Source organism: Rhopalosiphum padi, chromosome 2, assembly GCF_020882245.1.
Source record: "Rhopalosiphum padi isolate XX-2018 chromosome 2, ASM2088224v1, whole genome shotgun sequence".
NCBI lineage: Eukaryota > Metazoa > Arthropoda > Insecta > Hemiptera > Aphididae > Rhopalosiphum > Rhopalosiphum padi.
In genome coordinates, this window is record NC_083598.1 from 73,403,100 (window position 1) to 73,429,717 (window position 26,618).

Below are 26,618 nucleotides of genomic sequence, written 5' to 3' on the forward strand. Positions count from 1 at the left end.
ATAGTTGTACAGACTCAAAAACTTGCTGGGAAGTTTTTCGTACTAAAAATACAGTTTATAATATCATAATTACTTATAATACTTATTGTTTGGGTCTTTAAAGCCCTCTTCCTCATACTTTTTCTCTGGTTGGCGCAACATACGCTTCATGGTAACTATATTGAATAGTTCATACACACAACAACGTGCGTGTTAAATAAGTAGGTATATAACGCAAGTGTATAGTGTACAATATATGTGATGGTATAGGTTCAGACAGCTGTACACATATATTATTATGTTATTAAATAAATACGAGTCTGCTGACAAGGATAGTATGAAAGTACATTGTATAGTGCAAAGATCTGTGGCGGATCTAGAATTTTTTTTTGGGGGGGGGAGGCTCAAAATTTTTCATATTATTATATTCATATCATATAATTTTGTAAACACACTATTTAGGATTTGATTTCGGGCCTTACATATATAATATAATTGTCAAGGGGGGCCCAGGCTGTCACCCCCTCCTTGGATCTGTCACTGGCGAAGCTCGTGCTGTTCGAGCTCTTATTATATTAGCATTTGTTACTGTTACTGTTCATTCTCTAATTTTAACAACATTTTGGTTTCGGTTTTGATTTCAATTTGTAAAACTTTTAATAAGTTTCGTAATCGATTGTAGACAGTTCTAAAAAAAAATTATCTAATCTAATGATTCAGAGTCATTATTTGGTGAGGGAATATGGAGTGTTAAGATATTCCGGTTTTTGACCGCATGACATTGATCTAGTGTTAAAGAAATTATCGCCAAATAAAATGTTAAGCATCGTGGTTATTAATATCCCAATCATAAAATGTGTGAAAAATAAATGCATACAGTTTTACCATACGGCCAACTGTATATCGTCGACGGCAGATGATGGTGAAATGGTGGAAGTCAACATACCAATAATATGTACAATATTGTGATAGTTAGTGACAATTTGTTTGCAATTAGTAATAATTACGGACAAATGACTATAAGGCACCGGCGCGGCGCCGGTGTCTCACTGCAACTACCACACGATAAACACATTTATATACATAATATGTTGATGTTTTTACATGTCTAGTATAGATAGGCATATATTTTTTAAATGTTGTATACACCAAAATAGCAATATGCAATTTATTTCATTCAGAAAAATTTTTTTCGGACAAACTATAATGTATTTTGAATTATTGGCTTGGTATAGCTGCAAAACCATTTAAAATAGATGTCTTTCAATTTGTATTTAGTGCGCTTAAACACTGTAGTAGATTGTTGCATTCCAAGAGCACCAATTGCTGGAAGAGATAGGGGAGTGAGAATGGCATCGAAGTGCAGATAACGTGATTCAAATACAAAATTACAAATATCTGACTGCATTCGGTATGTCATATGTGAATTGATAGTCGAAGAATCGCGGAACGCAGATAATTTGGAGATCCGATATTATACACAATATATGGTATGTATGCATGTAAAAATTATAAGGTGATTCAATAATCATATGGTCGCTCTGTTTTTTTCTTCAATAATTGATTTTTGAAATTAAGATATTCTTGAATATAATTTTTAAAATTTTTGAGACTGTATTTAAAATAATTAAATTTTAAAAATTTGAATTTTAATAAACATAATACTCCTTAATACAAGCTACAAAAAAACGTATGAATTTTAAAATGGTAGGGGATGAGTATGTTTGGTAAATTGTCCTGTATATTTTATACAATATTGAATAATTATTATTTTTTTCAACAAAATATTGATATTGACTATAACTAAATTAATTTCTAGTTGCTTAATAAAAAAAAACTTTGTAATATAAGTGTTTTATTAATTTTTTTAACAAAAATTGCCGATACATCAAATTTGTAAACAATGGTTTCTTTTTAAAATAAAAATATTATATTATATCATAGAATTTTGACTAAAATAATATAATAATATGATGTCTTTATTTTCTTAAATTTATTTATGCTAATATACATTCGTATAAGTATTTTCTAATAAAACATATTATAATAATAATCATTAATCAACATTATTGCTAAGATTAACAGTACTCATTATGTTTACAGTGTTGGTACACTATTAGCACTTTAATACATAAATATATATATATTAACTATAAATAATACATAATATTATATACTATATAGTAATACAGTATATATTTTTTTTTAGATTTTAAAATCGTGTAATTAATACATATTTAATATCACAGAAATTTCAGAAATATAAAAAAAGAACACCCGAAAAAAAGGGTGAGGAAATGGAATTTTTTGAGATATTATTTACTATTACATTATATTATGTAATATATCTATTGTATATACATTAAAAATGATCCAGATTGTGTAATGTGTATATATATATATTATGAATACATACATGCACAGTTAGTGGAGTTAGTACACATGAATGATGTGGACTTAATGATTATAGAAACTTGTTTCCTTCTCTTAAAGTTTATAAAATACTATTGCTTAGTGTTAGATGATTAAAAAAATAAATTAATACGTTATGAGTCACATGGAATCATTATTAAAAATAAAACTAATTTACAAATTTCATAAGGCACGACTGCAATACATGTGTTTTCTCGCGGTGTATTCTCGTTGAATTTCGAACAATTTAGAATCTTTTTAGACCTCTCCAACGAATTCAGCTTGTTTTACTGTGTCAGGTAATTTTTGATCTTTTGTTTCAGGGAACAAGAAAGCTAACGCTCCCGCCATAAACGATATGATTCCGAACAACAAGATTGGTATGTATGGTCCAAAATATGCACTCTGTGAAACAATATTTATATAATTATTCATGTCTGACGTACATATTACAATGCGTGTATGACGTATGCATAGTGTTTTTCTTTTCATTAAACTTGGTTATTAAAAAATAAATTTTTCAAATACATACCAACAGCGTCATCTGTGGAGCGAACATAGAACCCATTCGACCAAACATGGAAGCTATACCAAATAGTGACATACGAAGTTCGGTGGGGAACATCTCTGCGGTGAACACATACATGGTGTTAAATGCCATGGTGATGGCGTACTTGCTGCTCAAGAACAATGTCAGTTTCACCCACAAATAATCTATAAATTTATGATACATGAATTTTATTGCAAAAGCCATACAAACATAGAATTAGTGTATTTTTATAAATATGTGTATAAGTAAATCGAAACACCTAAGTTTATTGGGACCTTAATAACATACACAATATTTCAAGTCCTATTTTTTAAATTAACATTTTGTTGTTTTATAAAATTAGAGTATGTTAGAATGAATATTTTTCCAAGGTGTGCAGTCTCATTTACTTGTTCTAACTCTTTAACTTAATTTACCAATTAATATATTCATTAATGATTTTAAAAATAATGAATACGGCATAAAAACGCCGTAAGCAACAGTTTTATTTTTATAAAACTAAAGAAGGTACTTAATCATTTTTTAAGTAAACAAAATTATAAAATTAGACATATATTGAACAACCAACTTTTTTTAAACTAAGTTGCTAAATTAAAAACATATAATATAAAATGCACTTGCTTTTTTAAGTAAAGAAAATGTATTATGTTATATTATATACAATTAAAAATAAAATAAACATACAAAAATATATTTACCTCAATAAAATAAACTATAATTTATATATTATTTATTAATATATTTGCATATTATGTTATAATAAGAGTTAGTTATAAACTTATAAATTATAATATTAACTTAAATTCTTATATGTTTTGAATAGGATCATATTTTTACTTGATGCTTCGGCCATAAGCTTCAAATTTATTTATTATATATTCCAGATAACATGCGAAGGTATTTATATAATGTAAGGTGGGATAAGATACTGTTTAAAATTAAGTGATTGCTTACGCGTAGGTACTAAGTTGACCATAATACATCCGATGCCACTGAAGAGGAATGAAAACGCTTGAGTATTTCGTCTGGAATAGTGTTCCATGAAGTACCATGATGTCAAAAACGCTGGTACTTCTACAATGTTTACAAGCATAAAGTTCAAGTATTTGTTACCGGAGAACTCCACAGAAGTTAATGAAAGGCCGTAATAAACTAACGTAATCGTTGTCCTGTAGTCATAAAAATGTATCAAGATATTTAATCACATCAAAATAACAAGATTGAAAGTATTAAATAATTTATAACGTAGATACTTGTATAATGTATATGTTATATATTATTTAGATATTGTACCAACCAGCAAAACGAACAGTTGACCAGTCGCAGGAAAATCTCCTTTGAACTAAATATTTTACTCATTAATTTAGTACAAGATAATTGGCTTTCGTCGGGCTGAAACGACACCGATAAATATATCATGTCAATTTATAACTTTAATACAGTCGAGCGTTATATTTTACAAATTTTGTGGGGATATAAATATTATATAAATTATCATTACCGAATTCGTTGCGTCGGCATTGGCTTTGGTGTTAGCGATCAGTGCTTCTTTAACGCTAGACGGTAGTGTTTTGCCATTGGATTTAGCAACTTTGGACAGCACGTTAGCCATTTCTTCGATTCGGTTTTGAGTTTGAAGCCATCGCATAGATTCTGGCACATACCTATAAACATATTGCAACGGCATCCAGACAAATGTGTTTAAAACATTACATATTAACTCAAACTGTAATCGTATATGTATACGATAGCAATGACAATAAATGATCATTAAGCTTACCAAGCATATCCTAATATAAGAAGTCCGGGCAAGTAAAGTACCCTAAGCATTATCCGCCAATCGAGAATCATGTAAGCTGCGAAGCCCATGATAACCGCACCCATGGGATAGAAACAGCCCATCAGAGTACTGACGGTAACCCGTGATTTTGGACTGACTAATTCTAGACCTTAAATATAAATTTTGATATTATAGTGAATACTTTTTAATGTTATGTTATATGTAGTTTGATTTTTTTCTAATTAAATAAAATGTTTAATAACTCGGTTTGGTCAAAATATTTTCAATTTTCAGTAAATAACAATTCTTAGTAACTACTAACTCTAATTATATATATTTACTTAAATTACATATTTTAATAACAGTCAATTGATATAAATAATATTTAAAAACATATATAAAACATTATAAATATTTATTTAGGGCTTGGTTTAATTAATTTAACTTATTTCTAATTTAATAACTAAAAATATATATTTATTTTAGATCATATTTTATGATTACGAGGGTTTGGTTTTTTACCTAATACAAATGTGGCTGCATACACTCCACTGGAAGCCATGGAATCCAAAAGTTCGAAAAGAAGGAATGAGTAGTAATCGGTAGTGAAAGACCGGGCTGTACCGAGTATGGCCGATGAAACTGATCCTATAATTAAGATAAACTTGCGTCCATACCTTTATATTTATAAAAAAAAAAGTATGTTATTTAATACTATATATAACATACTCATTAGAAACACAATGGAAACAATTTGTATAAAATACATCTTAATAATTATTGTACAAAATAAAAACGGTTTTATTAATATAGGTAGAATAAGTAGATAATTGAAAACGTATCCACTATGATAATGGATTTAGTTTTATAGGTATTGTTTTTTTTATGCTAATATTTTTCTAATTAATTACAAATTGGATTTTAGAATTCGCAATACAATTTTTTTCCAACCCCCTCAAGTACACATAGTTTTAATTTTTCATTCGAAACATATATTTAAGCTGTGTCTGAATAAATGCCTATCATGGCGTCAGTAAATAAAACAAATAAATGCTTTATAAGATAAAAATCATTCTATAAACGTGTAATTCATTGTTTGGTCTATATTTTGAGTTGATAGAAAAAAATTGGAGAGCTACGTAAAGTTGATCCCTTCACAATAGTTTTTAGCTTATAATGTTTGAATGATTTATTTGTAAAATATTAGTAACATAATCGAATTAATCTGGCAAAGCCGGTAAGCTAATTTCCCACAACGACTTTCACGAGCTTGAATGAATAAACTACTATTTTTATGATTTTTTTGATAATAAGTTAAAGTAGTATTCACACATTTATTTTTTTATGCCCCATTTTGGGGATCAGTGATATGGAGTTGATCCAGACAAATAAAACACATAATATTTAAAGATAAATAATTACTGCAGCATATTTGTCTATACAAATTCCTAATAAAATTATGATAAATCGTGTGCTGAAGAGTGACGTAGCAGAAGCATATAACTTTATAGATAATAGTATTATTATACTCACTTGTCTGAAATAAATCCTGCTAAAGGAATTCCAACAAACTGGCCAATGCTGTTGATGGTTCCCACCATACTGAGTTTCCATTTGCTTTCCTCGCACATAATACCAAACTGTGACAAAATGGTTATTGAGGTATTGAGAGTTTTAACTAAAAATTATATAATCATAACTATAGACTCACATCGTTCACTATCGTTCTTTCCGTTTCACCAAATACCCATTTGTTGCACCTCTCTTTGGAATTTTCATCGAATGCTTTGAAATTACAAGTGCCATTAGCAGAGATGTCTGTCCCGTTTATAGTCGGCTGGTAGTGGTATTTTAGACATTTGTATGGCTCTATGGTCTTTTCATTAAAAGGTACCACGCGATTTAACCAGACCGGATCGTATATTGGATTTTCGATGTTATCACACTGCGGGATTTCGCATCTAGAATAATAATAATAATAATTTTTTTAGTTAAAAATAATAATACGTTGAATATACATGGTACCTAAAATAACCCTACACTAATTTCTATTTGTGTTACGTTCGTTAGGTATCTAAAAACAGAGCTATAACAGGAATTGTGTAAGACACTATATGTGTACCACATTATGACATGACCGATATTTGATACAGTGCTATTAAATTTAAAAGCAACCATAAATGATAATTCATTGTATTCACTAAACGACCGCGAGAGTGGAAAACGATTACAACTATGATTTTGTTTGAATACAACAATCTGTGTATTTTTAAAATCATAAAAAATTAAAAAATGTCCTCTTATAAAAAAAATATTGATAAAGTTTTACTCATATTTTCGATTTATATGATAGATACAGTTGTTTGGAGTTTTTGAAGCATACCTCTTTTAGTCCGATATGTTACAACAGATAAGCACATGAACCTTTTTAATTTCTAGATAATTACATCATTACTTTTTAAGTTCTAATCTAGAAAAAAATTAATAATCTATTTTATAATTGAATGGTAAATGTTAATAAACGATCAACGAATTGTTGTTCATAATATAAAACTATAAAAGTAAACTATTAATTATTATATTTAGTATTTTATTATAACAATAAAGCTGATTTGCATGAATGTACTAAAAATGCCTATTCAATGCGCCTGGTTAAAAAATATTAAATATAATATTTTTATTTTATATTTTACATTTTTTATTATTTCAAATAACGTTTTTATTTAGAATAATACATATTATGTATACCTAATTAAATATTCAAAAAAATCTAATTATTCGAGTAGATTTACATATTCAAATGCATTATAATTATTAATTACCAATACAATTGATAATATTTAGTAATGCGTATTTTATTATGTGCATTTATAAAAACGCAGCAAGATTGACAAATTAATCATTTCTAACCTTGCACATTAATTAAGAATAATATGAAGTTAAATTATATAATGATTGTTACTTTATTCAAAATCATCACTTCTGTTGTGTTTTTTAAATATATTTTTTTTTATATTGAATGTAATGAGGTAATAGCGATATACTTAATTGTTAATACTAATGTAATATGTCATAATATTAATTTAATATCCATCATGTTTTTACATTTAATACTTGCATATGACTTAATAATTATTTATAATGTGATATGTTTTTTTTTAATCAATTTATTTAACTTATTTTGTTTTCATAAGAAAATTTAAGAAATAGTACGCCTATACAGTAGTAGCATATATTTTCTATTAATATAAATGGTACTGCATATGGTGAATAGTTTAATTAAAAGAAATGAGAGTGGATGTAAAAATTAATTTATCATTGTATTATTTGACACAATAATACCTTATATTAGATTATAGAAAATTTGTTTTCTTGTAGGTACTAGGTACTAAGTGCATTTTCTATAATAAAATTTCATTATTAAGTAAAATTAATGATATTTCAAGATGATTTATCATTTTTAAAATTTTTTTTTGTTTGTATTCAACTAATTTCAAACATACTACTATATATATAAAAAAAAAATACTCAAAAGAAATGTATTTTAAATTAAAATCGGAAATAATAAAATAATTAAGCAAAAAAATATAGTCAATAAAAGTATAGTATACAATATAATACTTTTTGAACAAAAATCAATTAAATTTATTTAAAAAATTTCGGAAGTATAATATCAATTATTGTAACAAAATTAAATAACAGCTTGGAGGATTTACATATTATTTGCTTAGTACTGAACTATCCCAACTTTCCAAGATTCGTTAACTTTGCATTAAAATATAATTTTATACTATTTGTACTGCAGTTAAATTATTTATTCTATGTATTATATTAAATTATTTGATTGTTTCGAGTAAGAAAAAAGATAAGTTGGTTATTTTTTAATTATAAAAACTTTATTTGCTGATATGTATTCTCCTGAAATTTAAATTAAATTTTTTTATATAGATTTAAATTCAATTTATTTTCTTTGCAATGTAACGATGAAATTCGATTATAAAAGTGTACCGTCGCCAACACGACAAAAAAAATTTAGCTTATAGATATACAAGGGTTTTATTTCTGAAGGAATATATTGGTTTTACAATGATGGAGTTTTTATTTATGTAATCATATTTCCTTGTAAAATAAGTGGTTCAAAAAGTTTGTCCTTATATATTATAAATTGTACTCCGATGATATTTTTTAAATGCCACTTTCAGGTCTCTCTAGAATTTGTTTAGGAAATCGCAAATCGTATTTGTGCTAAAAAATCACACTATTTTACATAAAAAATCCATACCAGACTTGGATAAAGTAAGACATGAAAAAATGAAAAAAAAAAATATGTAATTTTGTCTTTTCTTTTATCTTTTATTATTCTATGCGCAAACGATAATTTTGGTAATTATTTAATATTGTAAATATTCAACTTCCAAATATAAGTATACCTAAAATAATACCTATATTAATCTATTTATCTATATTTATCTATTTTTTTATTTATATCTATGTTAATACATTTTTAACGAATCAAACGATTTAATGCTCGCAAGACATCAAAACATACAATACATTTCAGCATTAAGTGTTTATAACTTAAGTCAAAATAAATCAAATAATTAAAATTGAAATTATAGGTACAGATTATATATTTTTAGTTATTATTTATCACTTGCTTACTTATTATAGTTATGTCTTATACGAGTAGCAGCAGTAGCACTCCATTAGACAATTTGTGTATGTAACTGTGCTATTTGATTAACTTTATTCATATAACACAATTATGTAGCTTACAAATTATTTATTAATTAATTAATTCTGTTATTATACAGGTCTTTTATAAAAATGTAACTGTACTTCGGTCACTTCGAATGTCACTTCGAATGTACGTAGCGAAGAAGTAGCAGTGAGGTATTCGCCTCCCCACTCTCGTGTCGGAGATTGCATTTTATTTTCTTATATTTTAGTTTTAAATTTTAAATTATATATATATATATATAAATATAAAACGTCGTGTAAGTTGAATGTTATTACTTATTAATTTTAATTATTTTGAAATATTGAATAAATAATATTTAACAATATTTTAGTCTTGAACACTTTTAAATTAAACATTTTAAAAACAGTTTAGCAAAAAATGTGTATAACCGTGTAGGTAATAGTTTTGTGTTATGGATTTAACACTACTTTTGTGCTTTATACAATTTTATCAATGTGTACACATATTTAGTTGTGATCTATCCAATCTTTGAATACTTTGCCTTGTCCCCCACGGTCCCATCTCTCACTGATTAGAAGCCTATTTATGCTCAAGGTAATTCTTCTAACAGATCTTGCTATGTTTCAAGACGATAATATGCATTGAAGATAAAGACTATAGCAAAGATAAAATAGTTTAATATTTTAATTAGACTTCAGAGGGTTTCCACAAGGTTAGAAAATTTACTTGTTATATATAATAATATTATAGATTGTAAATATACTTTTGCTCAAATAAAAAATAAAATAAATAGACTAAACAGTTCCATTATACATCATAATATATTACAATTTATACTAATGACTAATAAGTGAAGTGAACATTTTAATTATGATTTATTTCTAATTATCAAGAAATACTAATTTAACTATTTTTTACCTGAGTTTATTTAAATACCTAATCATAGAATTTGACTTCTTCACGAATAATCAAATTGATTCTTAAATTATTGAGTGTATTTGACAATTTAAATTTTATTTTAAACGTTTCGAATAGGTCATATTTACATATGAATTATCTATTTTGATAACACTGAAGTATAATAAATCTACACACAAATCTATAACATATTTAAGATTGACTAACTGTTCTATAAATGTATAATAATTATTTTAAAAATAAAATTGTTTAATAGATTTTTTGGAGTTTAAAAAAAAAACATAATGCAGATTTATCAAGAAATTTCCGGTTAAATGACGCCTTGCATAACGTATATAAAATAATTTATTATAAAATCAATAATATCATATTCAAATTACAAATTTGTATCATATAATATGTATTAATTGTTAATTTTATAGTATATAGTATATACTATCCACCCAGTTAAATAATTATGTACTAAGATATATATTATAATTAAAAGGTAATTATTGGTTGCGTCCAAGAACCACACAATTTTTATTTTGACCCTAAAAAGGTCCATAGACAAAAACCGTACAGCTTATCGGTCATTTTATAACAAATTACCGAACATTTAGAGTCTTAGAGAGGGTTAAAACCGTACAACTATTTTTAGTGAAAATAGTAAAACGATGAGATTATAACTTATAAGATAAGTACTATACAATAATCAAGTCTTTAGTATCCTATTTATTTTTAGGAGCATTTGTTTCAATTTTAGGAAGAATTTTTACATGACGGAGATCGTATAAAAGTTTTTAAATAACGTTGGCAATTGGTTTCAGCCAATCAAACTTTGAAAGTTTTAAACTTTTTTAAATTAATATTTTAAATGTTTGAATATATAATTTTTTTTGATGAAATATGAGAATAATGAGAATAAATAATTAATTATACATATACATATGTGTTTTTGTTGATCGATCTTTTTGGGGGTCGAAATTATCACTGTGCGGTTTTTTGATACGACAATATTTAAAATTGTGCGGTTTTAACATATTAAATGTGTGCGGTTTTAACCTACCAAAATTTTGCGGTTTTATCCTGTATTTTATCAAAAATGTGCGGTTTTAGGAGTCAACGATATTATTTTGTCCGATTGGCAGTCAATTTGAATAATAAAAAAATAAAAAAAAATGTTACAAGCTTACCTGTATTTAAGGTCACTAGCCGTAATAGCATAACTAAGGCGGTGATATGTTTGAGTACATAAGCACGAGTCCCATCAGAGCACAGACGGTCACTTGGTATGAGCCCAATCCAAAGTTGCTTAAGATCTCGTCTAAATCCATTATTTCTCCGGAGTTCACTTCTTGGTACTATACACGAAAAAAAAAAACAACGTTACGATCATTAAAATCACAGAACGACAGTATATGCGTGTTTATATAGTATTACACCATTACATGATTAGTGCGGCGAGTTGAATACCCTCGAATAATGTCTTACGAAAATGGTCAAGCGTTTAAATAATAGTAGGTATGTAGGAAGGTCTATCATAAAATTATATTATAGATTATATAGATATCATAATTATTTTTAGTTGGGTATATATTTCGGTTAAAAAAAATAAATAATAATGATAGTGAACAATAGTTATTGGTCAAAATAATAGAGGAAAAAATTAATTATAGGTAGAACATAAAGATATAGGTATTATATAATATAATATGTATACGATACAATGGACGATATTGATTTTTATAGTATAGTTTCTCGGAATAAATACAAATAACAATGATTTGAAATAGACAATTCTCTAGGATAGGATTTAAATTAAAGTTACAACAATCCACGCTGTAGTCTTATACTCGATATATTACGAGTAATATAATGTCACTGCGATATCACTAAATTTTATTATCAGAACCGTTACACTCATTCATATTGTAGTACTGTAGTAGTGTTGTATATGTAGGTATAATAATAAGATGTATGGTTGATGATACACAATAGAAATAATAATAACAAAATAAAAACAATCGGTGAATGATATACTGTAGAGATTTCAGTAAAATGATTTATTTTATGCTGTTAAAATGATGTATTTAACGATATGGGATGGAAATTATAATACAGCCACGCCGCTGGTGGTAAGTACATATAAATATAATATTATCGGCTATAATAATATAGGCAATGTATCATCGTTGTTTTATTCAACACTAACATACGATGATATGAGATAATAATATTCAGGATACTAGATTAGATAGGTTACATTCAACTTTAAAGTGTGTAATTAAACGCACTAATAGCATTTAAAACGTTTGTGTAGTACACTTGTACGAGTTGTACGTATATTGTTGAACAAAAGCGGACTAATAATAGCGAGTGTTTTGAAAACGCAAACGAATGAAATTTCAAATGCATAATATGATAATTATATACAATTATAATTTTTATTTTTATATGCATGACAAATTAAAATGTTTAACATTAATACTAATGAGTAAATAAAACAAACGATAAAATATGTAATAATAGATATAACTTGAAACGTTGGATTTAGAGTACGTTAAAATAAAAATGGGAAAAATAATATTATTATTAAGCTAAAGTTTTCTACAGTCCATATTATATTATGTGCTACGCTGAATATGTTTGTTCATCATGCCTATCATGTCTGCATGTTTATAGTAAGTAGCAATAGATATCATTATCAAATGTAGAACCTACTATGCTTACGAATATTTGTATGAACAGTAAAACAATTTGAATAAAAAAATCTTTAAGAGATAGATAAAATTGTTTTAAAAACTAATGATAATCATATAAATATTATATATATGAAATAGGTAGGTAGTATTTAATATGAATATTACAACAGTGTCCACATCATTTATTTTATATTAATAAATAGATAGTTGTCACTAATTGATATACAGTTATATAAATAATCAATGGTAATACTATGAATTAAATAGTCATATTTTATTTTAAATTCATTGGAATTATTCTTTAAAATGTATTCTTAAAGAATTTAGTTTTTAATCTTATTCAACATGAATTTTAGCAATCTTTATTTTTTAATTTGTAAGTTAGTACTGTACTGACATTATAATACCTATATACATTGTACATATAATATAAGCAAGAAAAAAAATCAAATTTTCTTTTTTCTTTTTTTTAAGTATTACTTATTGCACTTTTCAAATGGTGATAGTTATTTTAGATTCTGACAGGAGTGATAAAAATATTGATTTTATAATATTTTTTTTGTATCTATCTATGTACACGATGAGTAGTTGAAAAAATGCTTCGATTTTAAACGCTGAGGGTTTCTGATAGAAAATTGAATTTAGTTTGTACTTTATACAAATAAAAAATAAAAATTCTTAATATTTTACAAAATATATGGTAAAAACAAATACAAAATTAAAAAAAAAACGGTATAACTAGTTTTCAACAAAATCGATTTTGCTTTTTTTTTGGTTGTAATTTAAAAACTAATAATCTTAGATAGGTATTTGAAGTTTTCACAGGATGTTCATAAAAATTATAATATTTTGTTAATAGCTTATAAGATATCTATTATATTATTTATTGTATATAGGTATTACTACTATTACTATATATTACAATATAAAATTAAAGAATGTAAAACTATTTTCCTGCCACTCCAATCACCTTATCAATAACTATATACTCTCATGATAAATAAATCACTTAATAATTAATATGGATTATAAGATGTAGTGAATGTAATTCGGTAAATAAAATGTTTAGAGTTTATTTTTAAAGCTTACATTAATATAAATACATATTGATTAATGATAATTGACATTATATTTAGTAGTTACATGATCACATATTATGTACATATTGGACGGAGTTATAAGAAATCTATCATTAACTCTGATGCTAGTATGTTGGCAGATTTTACTACTTGACCTACCTGTATAGTATATATAGTTTTCCGTTGGTATTCGCTTTTGAACTCCCAATGAATAAAACGATAGACAATTAAAAATAAACATGATCATTTTACAAGTCGATAAGTATTTTTTTGAATTAACATTTAAAATATTATATTATATTAAATTTAATTCCAAAATGTATTATTTATTTAATTAATATAGCATCAAGCGCCAATGAATCGGCAAAAGATATTTCTGCGTAATACATATTATATCTCGACGTAATTTCTGAAGTGAAAACCACTTTTATTATACATTTTATATTGTTTGTGATAATTTTTACGTAATCTAATTCGTATAATATAATTTATAAAACTGCGTAAATCGTCATGTTTATTTTACATTAAAATTTTAAACGATGGCTGTTATATTTTGACAATTACACTTGAAGGAATTTTATTAAAAATAGTTTATCAACATTTAATGCGTTATAGGGTTATAATTTAAAACATTTATTATAATATAAACTAAAATAATTTATATTTATATTATATTGGGCTACTGTTTGTTAAAATTTAAAATAAATAAATATCTTATAAGAATAACGTTTATTAATATCTTTTTTTGTCGGGTAGGCCGGGTAGGGGTGAGAGGAAAGTTAATAATTATATTAATTATAGTACATGGCATGTCAAGGTATTTAAATGATTTAGTGGTTTTCCATTCGAGAACAAGAAACTTAAGGAGTGACTCGACTTTACTAATATCGGACAGCAACTAGTGTGTAAAATATGTGTGTCAATTAATATGTAAATCGTGCAATTGTTCCAGACATTCACGATAAACGATAAAATGTGATTTTTCGAAAATTAATTTGCTGAGATATAAATTCTAAATCATAACAGTTATCCAACTGAAACACAATTATTCGGTACTGTAAAAATAAAATAAAGGCATTTCAATATTTTTTATTTAATACCTAAAAAACTTAAAGAGAGTTTTAAAGTTATATTTAGTCAGTCGAATCTGTTTAACAAACAATGTCTATACTACATCGTTAAAATTACTTAAAATATTCAATGGCGTGGATTTAGTAGACCGTTTTTTGTAGGTAAGTGAAAAATAAAATAAAACATTAAAGTTAAACGGGTATTAAGTTATTATTTATAATGACTATGACACATTTTTCAGCAAACGTTTTTGTTAACTATACTGTTGAAAAAAAAACGCCTAGGTATTTTGTTGTTTGGCAAACAAATAACAATTATGTGTTATATCTTCTGCAGGTTTTACATACTAAATTATAACGATACATTTTTAGTAGGCAGGTACTCTAAAATAGAATCACATTGGCTCTAAGTTGCTGAATCTTAAACAGTTATATAAGTACGATGATAAGCAACATTATTGTATTATACTATTATAATACAGATAATCTTTCCACATGGTATACACCGTATACGTACTATACATTGACATAATATTATGTGTTGTAATTGTTTCAGTGTCATCGTAAATCGATTTGTATCAAGATAAGTAGTTTGACTATCTTAAAATAAAAAAATTTAAAAAAACCAAATTAAATCAAACGCTAAGTAACATGTAACCTAAAGAATTCCACACTTCTAGTAGAGCGCAAAAAATAAGTTTTTCGTATTTAAATTCTTCTCGTTCTAACAATTGGTAAATTTCAAAGTTTTTTGAAACTTATATTATATACCCACGGTATACACCCTGTGCATAATGTGTGTTTTTGTTATTTTACTCGTCAATTGTTGTATAATTACAGAATAACGATGTTGACCTTGATTTTCTAACGTCACTTATTACTCGTAAATAATCTTGCGTTTCACGTGTTTGGTCTTAAAAATTGCAATTAAAGGAAGTATCTTTAAAAAACAAAACAAAAAAATAAAAGAAAAACTACGATTGCGGTATAGCCATCATATTGTACACAAATAGCGCATAGATGTATGTATGTATATACTCTATATAGTGATAGCGTAACATAATACTACATTGTGCGTCGTAATATAAAATCTAAGCGCATTTTTTACAACGCACCTCTTTCGACACGGTACAGACATAGGTTTTTCTCTCCGTCCACCACGCGTCCGTCCGAGTAAAACATAATCAGAGTACCAGCAAAAAATCTCTCTCTATAAATAAATATATATTATACTGAATATACTGAAATCCTTATGCTGACATTAGGGTGGGAGGGTTGAAGAGCTCCTTACGCAAAAAAAATTTCAAGCCCCTCCCCCTCCAAAAAAAAATGTATTCATTCAGTTAACAACACTTATATATTCGCATGTGTTGTATGTATTGTATAAACGTAGAACATGACAATTTTCGTTCAGTTTAACCAATTTTGTGTGTTTAGCTTAAATATTAGAGTGAAATGACCTATTATCAAACTTAAAAGTAAGAACATTATCCGTGTTCTTTTGTTGGTTTTTTAAATTTTCAGTGAATTATGAGTGTTTTTTGATATTAATATTTTACATATTCATAACTTACTTACAAATTAAAATTCCGTAAAAAATCGTCTAGAGAACAGATAATTTTCTTACTTTTAAATTTGATAATAGGTCATTTCACTCTAAATGTTAAGTTAAACACACAAAATTGGTTCTATTGAATGAAAATCCATGTTGTATGTTTGTTTGACGAACACGTGGGTGTGGCGTTATTTTAATATAGTTTTGTATGTTTATAGGACACGGATCTTGTCGCAAAATAAATCATTAAAAAAGCATTTATTTAATTTAAGTTTGAAATATTTAAAACAAATAATATCAAAATAATTTTTAGGTATAATATATAAAGATTAAAAAATGAATTTACTATCATATGAAAATGTACATTGTCAAAACATTTTCTTTTTTTAAAATTAAAAAAAGGCAGTTTTATTGAAACCACAATAACCTGTATTCTGATTATTTCATTACCATCTATCAATTATAACCTATATTTTTCTCGATAACAAACCAAATAATTTCGAAAACGAAACATAAAAAAACTAATCTGTGCCTAGCAATAACAGAAAGTAATTAACTTGGCTATTATAATACAAAAAATACATTTATGACAATATCGATTTTTATGAAAATTATTCAGTAATTATCAAAAAAAGTACAACTAGGGAAAAAAAAATAAAGTAAATTGTATTTCATTACACTCAGAATGATACGAAACGAATGCATACATTAATTAATATAATTATATTATTTTAAGAATTACTAGTATTACTTGTTCAACATATTCACCGCCAAAAAAGTATTTGATACTAAATCCGAACCTTAATAAATTTTTATTAATTATGACGTTAAAATATAAATGTATCATCATTTATTATATGTTTAGGGGGCAACATTTATGCTGTTAGTCGAAGGTCGACAAGCCTGCGTAATTTTGATAATGGATACAAATTGTCTAGCCTATCTGTCTATCCCCTTCTCCGGACCAAATATCCGTCAATGTTGCAATCTTATTTATACTGTGCATACGATCGAGTGGATGATCCAGCAGAGTATATGAAATATATAATATTATACATATTATCATAATTCATAAGCTGCGAGTTTCTTCGGGTTAATGTTTTGTTTCGACCGACCGACCGACCAGCGAATGACCGCCACCCGTCGCGAACGAATGCGCATTCACCGTGCGTGTTCTTTGGCTGCGGTAGACGTACATCTCCGACGACAACATGACATGTAATTATTATATTGGAGCGAACGCACAGCCCAAGGACGATTCTCAGAGACGATCGGCCTATCGTCGTATTACATTATTATTGTTTGTCAACGTTTGTTTGAATCGCACTTGAAAAAATCAATGCCGCGTACGATACACTATATATATCATTATAATCACGCGTTACAGTGTCGTTTAAGCTTATTTTCCTTAAATTTTAGGTCTTAGATTTTGGATAATAAAAAAAATTCTGAAAATATTCATGTATTGTAATTTAATGTAGATTGTGCACTTTAGACATTGGTGGGTTTTTTTGATTTCCATGCACGTATTTTCACTCTTCACGATGCATTAATGCGTATAGGCAACGAAAAACGTTCAAATCTATGACATACACATACCTGTTTTATATTTGCCTATTGAATTTAAAAATTATCAATGCTAATATGCTACGGTGGTTTGAAACTCTTGCCCGTTGCTATTAGAATAGCAATATACACAGAAAATTAATTTTTTTATTACATTTAAAAGTTTTAGGTATGTATATGTATGTTTTGATTAATTCAAGATAATTATATATTTTTATTTATTCTTTCATAAAATATTCAATTTTTGAATTAGTTCCATTCAGAATCGTTAAAAATATTAAATTTATTATTTATTGTTTATCGACAAAATATAAAAAATTTTACAATACTCGGATATACTTATACCAAAAGACGGTGTCGACTCTCAATATTCTGTTCGAATGTTGAAAAAACGTATACTCTAATAACAGTAATATATATCTTGTAGAATATGCTGAGTAGAAGTATTTTTCTTTACGTAATGTATATTGTAAAATTGTATAGTCTATAAGAAAATTTGATCGAACTGTCGTATAATTATAATAGATATGGTAAACGGATACCGACAAATGTTTAAAAAATAATAATAATAACAACGAAGAAATATTAGATCATATATATATATATATATGTATATAACATACGTGCATAGAAAATTATTCATTACTATTGATATAAGTACTATAGAGTTTGACGTTAAATACATTATTTTAAAATAAGTTCTATTTATTTATTGTTGTTATTAGAATTAAATTATATCCACAAGCGCATACATATAGAAAGTAATAGTAATGACACGCCACACGCATCCTCGAAATAATAGGTATAGTTATAATAATTTTATAATATTATAATTTAGCCTAAATTATAACAGGAAAAATATAGGTATATATAAATGGGTTAAATACGAAGCAATTGTTTTATTAAGGTATACATTATACTGGCAGTATATAAATATTTGTAATCATGTATTCATGTCACACCTAAGTTGTTTGAATTTCGTTAAATTAAAAAAAAAAATAATAATAATAATGTGGAAATAAAAGACTAGTAGCTTGAGTGGATGGAAATTCGGGGTCATCTGTTAATTATTTTGGCGCCTGTGTGTTATGTTTCATAGACCGTTAAATTGAAATACAATAGTCGTGGAATCAGCTTAGGTTCACGAAATCCCAGTAAAAAAAATCACATGCGTTTAATTAATTTCATTATAACTGTACATTTAAAATATTAAGAAACGTATAATTTAGATCAATTAGTTTCTCATTAATACAACTCTAAAGACATGTACGTATCTTATGTAAACACCCGAGATTCATCAACTATCTAGTACTCAAATCGAGTGTTAGTATATCGTAATAACTAATAAATATCAAGAGCAATTGGATTAATTTTCCGATTACTTGTTAATGTAATGATTTGTTCGCTTTTTTTTATTTTTAGGCTTATTTAATGGGTACTACAGCATTGGTTGTAAATACTACCGTTTTTAATCAATGGTACTATTAAAAAATTTAAAAGTGTATATTTTAATTAAAATCATACATACGAAGATTGGAGACAGTTATATTGTGATGAATATGAACATATGAACTAATAATTTATCGAATATTATTCTGCGTAATAACTAATATTATATAATATTCTATTAAGCAAATGACGAACATGTACATTTTGTTTGTGTGCAATTTAACTGTAAAATGTAAAGTATATTAATTTCCATTTAGTTAATAAATATAATTTATTGAAATTATTTAATCATATTAAAGTTATAGTAATTAATACTTTTAAAATAATTATAAATTACTTAAAAATGAAACAATATCAACCGCAGTAAGATTAATATTCTGTATAGAGTGATCAAACTACAACTTGGCTTTAAAATGTCTACATTTTTAATATTTTTTCATTCGTTAATTATTTTTCAATATTAATATTCAATGTATTTTTCAATCGTACATATGTATTGTAAACATGTAAAACATGTAATAATAATAATATTAAAATATTAATAAAATAAAATAAATATAATATTGTGTAAGACAACGCAATTTATCGTTTGCAGAGTGATCTGCGTACACGTTTATGAATTAAAAAAAAATGTTTTAATTATATCACTGAAGTCATGCGCATAGGTTTTGCTTTTCGAAAAACGAGTTTAAAATACAATCAAAATTCGGTAGGAACCTAATGTATAAATATATCTACAACAACTACTATCTACATGCCTATATATATTACAGCTATAAAAACACGTTATTTATTCATCAATTAAGTAGAAAACAATTTTGGATAGACATAAAATATTTTTCATGAGTAAAATATGAGTAAGATGAAGAAATAATACGACTACTTATGAATAATTCAATTTCGAAAGAAAAAACAACGAATGATACTAACTACAGTGTACTGATGCAGAAGGTCAAGGTCAGGAATGTTTACGAAAACATCGCAGTTTAATCGATAGCGTTGAGATTTTACTTATTCGTATCAGGTATTTAGGTGAAATGATGTATTGAGTCCAATAGTCATATCACTCATATGAAATATTTAACAATACTAGTTTTGAAACGGATATTTATATTTAAGTTTCAGTATACATATGACATGTGTATATCTCCTACATAAATGCTGTTTGCTGCAGAAGTATTATGATTCATGACGTTAAATACGTTATATTCAATGTAAAATATACCACGTGGTGCAACTAAGATTTTTTCAAAGAGGGGTTATAAAAAAACTACTTATCTATTATTATCGCAACGCAAGAAAAAAATCTTTATATTATAGGACAAAAACTAATTATAATGTGCAAATCTAGAAAAATACTCTTTCTGTTGTTATAAAAATGACCACACTTAATTTCTACATTTTATCTAAAAAAAAATGTAATTTAAAGAATTAAAATTTTGATTTTTGATTAATTTGACATTTTAAACGCCCAAGAAGGGGGCGGGATGGGGGTTGAACCCAGGTCTACCTCTTTTGGTGATCGTGTATTTAGTATTTGAATGTTCCGTATAATAGTGTGGTACTAAAAAACTATACTATTACTATAATATAACTATTTGGAGGGCGTTTACCTTTTATTAATATACTATAGTTTGTTAGATTTTTTTTTTTTTAAGATTTAAAAAGGTCGATCGATAAGCGTTGGAAATGTTGACATAAATTTAATTACATTTCATAAAATGTAATTTTATAATATAATTTTACAATTACTACCTATATAATTTAAATAATATGATTATTAAATTTGTGTTAGGGTTGGTCATTACTCATTATATCTGATTAACAAAACATTGATTTAGTGGTTAAAGAAAACAATTATTTATACGATACTTTAACTATAATAAGAGTCTTTGTGACTCGTTTATCTTACCCCAATTTCGAAGAAAGGGAGGGTTATATCAATTGGCCTTTCCACTTTTGAATTATGATAATACAATAATAATATGCAAGGAAAATATTTAAAATCAATTAAAATGAATATCAATTATTATGAAAATTATATATATGGTTATCAACACATACAATATTTAAAATTAAAATTAAACGAATTAAATATACAACGATTAAATAAATTATTCTAGTGTAGGTATAAAATGAACCTTGATGACGATATCGTTATTTTTAAACGTGTTTAAAAAACAAAATCATGTTTTTAAGAAGTAAGTATTACATAAAAAAATATTTATATCGTGTATTTTTAATTTGTAAAACTGTAATAGTTTTAAGATTAATAAGAATGCAACAATACACATAAGTGTAAAGTTCAATTGCTCTAGAGTTGACATTTTTTACTTTATTTTTGAGTATGCAATGTATCTTAATACAAAACATTTATCTATAAATATTTATAAAATTATAACCAAAAAATATTGAAAAGTTTCCAAGCCGAAACAAACAATTTTTCACTAGGTATTAACTATATTTCTAAGAAGTCAATTAAGATTGTTAAATGATTTTTAAACGTTTGACAAACTCGTTTAATTTGTCAGACCACAAACTTAAAGCAATTCGACTGAATTCCAACCCCATTCCTCATAAATATGTCATGGCTATACACAAAAGATTTTAAATGAAGATGTGAAAGTCGAGAATTATTTTCATAATATACGTTTGCATTAAATGTTATTTTAAATGTAATTTTTTTTAACATTTTTCACGCAACTCGTTTCGTACACAATGATTTACAAGGTATTTTTATAAGTAGATTAGTTTATATAAATGGATAAGACTAGTGTAATTGACAAATCTGGACTAAAATATGTTTGATTGATTTCTAATATATAAAAATATATAAAACAATTTTAATCTGCCAGAATGAATCGAAATTATGTATTTTTATACACTTACTGATATGGCTTTAAACTGTGTTGATTATAATGGACATTCATTTTTTTTTTCAAATCAAAGCATGTCATGTAGTACACACACTTACTGTACCATGATCTAAAGGCATGAGTATTGAGTGTATGAAATATGGTTTTATGAAGTACCTACCTACAATATATATGTATAATATCTTCGGAATTTACATGGTAAAATATATAGTTATGTACGTAAAATATTAACAACCATTTAATAACCTACATACTACATAGTGGGTACAAGAATTGTGTTGCACCTTGAGTATAGCTTCTACCTATATAAATTGATTTTACGTAAACATTTTATAAATTATTGGATACTTAAGTAAATGCGTTAGTGTGATACAAGAAACAGCAAATACATTTGTCAATTTATTTTAATCATCATATAAGTAAATATTGTAAAATCAGATTAATGCGTAATTCATTGTATATTTGTTTATTCTAAACCCAAGTATCAGATTATATTAGATGTCCATAGACTGGTGACTAAAAATTGTGTTAGTACACAAGCGTTAATTATAATTTATAAAAAATGCTAAAAATTAATATATAAAACAATGTTATTAATTGTATTACTTTTTTTTATTTATTTAAAGTACGATTTGATCTACGTCGTTATGGTATACGGTTATCAAGAAAAGTGCCAATGCACAATTTTAATATTCTTTTTACACATGAAGTGTACCTACGAGGCCCATTCATAGTTAATAACATTATTGTTATTTTTTTCTTTTAATAGTTGATGCAGTATCTGTTAACACATATGTAAATACGAAGACGCAGGTAAATAAAATAATTAAAAATATTTTTAATAGGTACCATTTATAAAAATGTAAAATACTTAGACCTAATGTACATCTTACGTTATATAAATTACATGTTATAAAGTTATAAATAACAGATTTTATAATAGTCTAATGAATTACAAATTACAATTATTATAATGGTATGACTAAATTAAGTCTACATAGGTATAATATGTACCTTATTTGTTATTAAAGGTAAATTAAATATATTTTATTCGATGTAGTAATATTGAAGCATTCGATGTTTATAATTATTTTTTTTTATCAATTTATATATTAACTCTGGGTCAACCATGATTATAATAAACATTTGACTTTTAATCATAATTGATATTTTTGTCAAAGCATTTATCCTATATGCCTATTTTGCCTATTCTTATCTTGGAATATGTCAAAAGTAATAGCTGTGATATATTGGTATAGGTACCTATGTAAATAATTTTATTATTTGTACAATTAGAATAAAAAAAGATTAATTGTTAGGATTGAAATTAAATTTAAACATTGGAGGTTTACAGGAAATTTAGAAAAATTAAAATTATTTTTTATAAAAATGTGATAGCGATCAAAAAATGAAATATTATACAATTATTATGCTTACATAACATAAACAATTTACTCTATTTACACGAAACAATTTTAAAATTAATACTAATTTCAAATATTATTAAACATATAATATATTATAAGTAATATTAAATTTGAAATGTTTTCCGCATTGAAAAAAAAAGTTTTCTCAGTGCAAAAAAAACACCTTTATAGTAAACCATCTATAGAAAACTAAACACAATTTTCATTAATATGCACTTTTATATTCTATTTTGGTATTAAAGAAATATGGTTTTCATTATTTTTCCGATTAAAAATAAGTACAAACAAGAACGACAAAGGATGTGTGAACCGCGTATACGTTTTAGAATTAATATCTATTGAGTAGACATAATTGATATTTAAGCGATTTTTTTAACACAATAATAATAATAACAATAACAATAATATGTATCAATTCATATTCAACAATATACGTCACCTGAGGTTATTGTTTTGAATGAGACTGTGAGTTTGAAACGGTGGATAAATATTAAATAAGAAAAACAGCGTCGGTGTTGACAGTTCTCGATACTTGATGCTACTACATCTAGTATAATCCGATTGCAATTTATGAGCATCTCTATAGTAGATCCCCACTAGAGTATCCCTACTATTATTTATTATTGATTACAGATTGAGTATGTGTATACTTAATTTATATATATTAACCGTTATACCTATTATCCTACTTTCGCCTTTCGTAAATCATATTTGTTTTTTGTCATTAATTTAACATTCAGTATACATACCATGAAATGTAAATGCATTAATGCATAAATTGTGTTGCATACGTTATTTTTTTTATTGGACAATTACTAAGATGATAGTCAGCGAAAATGTTTTATCCATAATTGTACTAATAATATTTACGAGACAAACACCTAAATTATAATTTATGCGCATCATGTGATCACTATTGTCATAAATTCATAACAATATTGTTATACATTTTATGTGAAATTTGTCAATACAATTTTGGCGAATAATTTAAATTTATTAAACTTGTTAATGTTTCTAATTCTTTATTCAGTTCTAGTTAAATTGATAAAATCGTGAAACTCGCCCTGTCGTATAAGAGGTTTTGAGTGCACTTCATCATATAGAGTAGGTCATCGTCATTGTGACACTATAATAATAGATACGTTAAATTTGAATTCAATGATAAATCATTATACACAAAAGACCGATTCTAACGACAAAAACAATGAGTGGATCAGTATTATATTAAATGATAGTTTATGTTATGTTATATTATATTTTTATAATTATTTCTCAATTCGGTATGCTAATTTAACTTTTGCCAAAAACATGTAATTTAACTTATAATTTAATATCAACGTACGGACGTACGGAATAATGGTGTGAATAATTTTGTGGTATAACGTATAAACAACTTAAAATTAATCTAAATATTTTGAAAATTGTATTGTGTATAGAAAATAAAAATGTATAATATAGTGGTGAACAGTTTATAGTTTCAATATTTAATATTTAAAATATTTTTTGTATAACAACAGAATAACTAAAAACTTTAGAGTAGAAATAATTATACTAAATTTGAATAACCATGCAATACTGTAAATATTTGAACTTTAGACACTTATAAAACTAAAAAAGTTTCAAATGTCTGTACAAATACCTCGAAAAAAGCCAAAATATTCTGAAAGTTATATAATATATATCTAAAAATATATTGATGTTTAAATTCATGAAAATATTAAATTACAGCGATTAATCCTTTATGAATAGAATAAAAACAGTTTTATCATAAACTGATGTTATGTGAATATTATAGTTTCTTGTAATCGCTATTTTATTTCATACAATTTTTTCTAATATTAAAAATATACTGAGACTTTTAGATTTACAAGCAAATTTTCTGCTCCTAAATATATTAGAAATATAATCATTATTCATTGTAAATCAATTTATTCTTCGCACCGTTCAAAACTTAAAATGTAAATTTATTTTTGAAAACATATTTTGTATGCACAAAATAATTTATCTGTCTGGCACCTGGACATACGTGTGTTATGTAGCAGGTAAATGTTATTATCATAAAATATGTCGATACAAAAAATGTATTCTATTATACTATCATTAAGGCATCAGAACTATAAAATATACACTATTAAAGACCGTGTATAAATAATTAGTGCTAAAAGTTATGTTATAAAAAAAAATATTTATAACTAATTCAACTAAAGAAAACCTCTACTTAAAAATGAAACGGGCGTCTTTAAAGTTGAATAGAACAGTAATTATTGTTATTCAAGTTACTGTAATCGATAAATAATAATTCTAAGTTTAGCTATTGATATACCTTAAAATGATAAAAATGTGTAAGTAGTTTATTTGATGTTTTTATAATTTTCTTGAAATTTACTAGAATTTTGAAAAATTACATTACTTGTGTTACTGTACAAAGTTTTTTTTGATAATTTAAAAAAAACAATAATCAATATAATATAGTAGATTCTCGGTAATCCAGTAGATATCAGACCAGAGAACTGTCGGATTAATGGAGGTTCACATAAAACATATATTTTTTACTTATTGAAAACCTTTATT

The 26,618-nt window shown here is 25.7% G+C and overlaps 1 protein-coding gene across 1 annotated transcript; it reads right to left on the reverse strand.

The window, feature by feature from the left end:
• Positions 1–1,817: 1,817 nt before the first annotated feature.
• Positions 1,818–11,684, reverse strand: LOC132919824 (solute carrier family 22 member 21-like). The gene is given in 11 exon segments (XM_060981700.1): positions 1,818–2,796; positions 2,924–3,105; positions 3,896–4,110; positions 4,239–4,333; positions 4,443–4,605; positions 4,722–4,890; positions 5,244–5,398; positions 6,255–6,361; positions 6,433–6,682; positions 11,517–11,554; positions 11,556–11,684. Coding segments are annotated over 11 exon segments (1,623 nt in total). The 5' UTR covers positions 11,658–11,684; the 3' UTR covers positions 1,818–2,649.
• Positions 11,685–26,618: the final 14,934 nt, after the last annotated feature.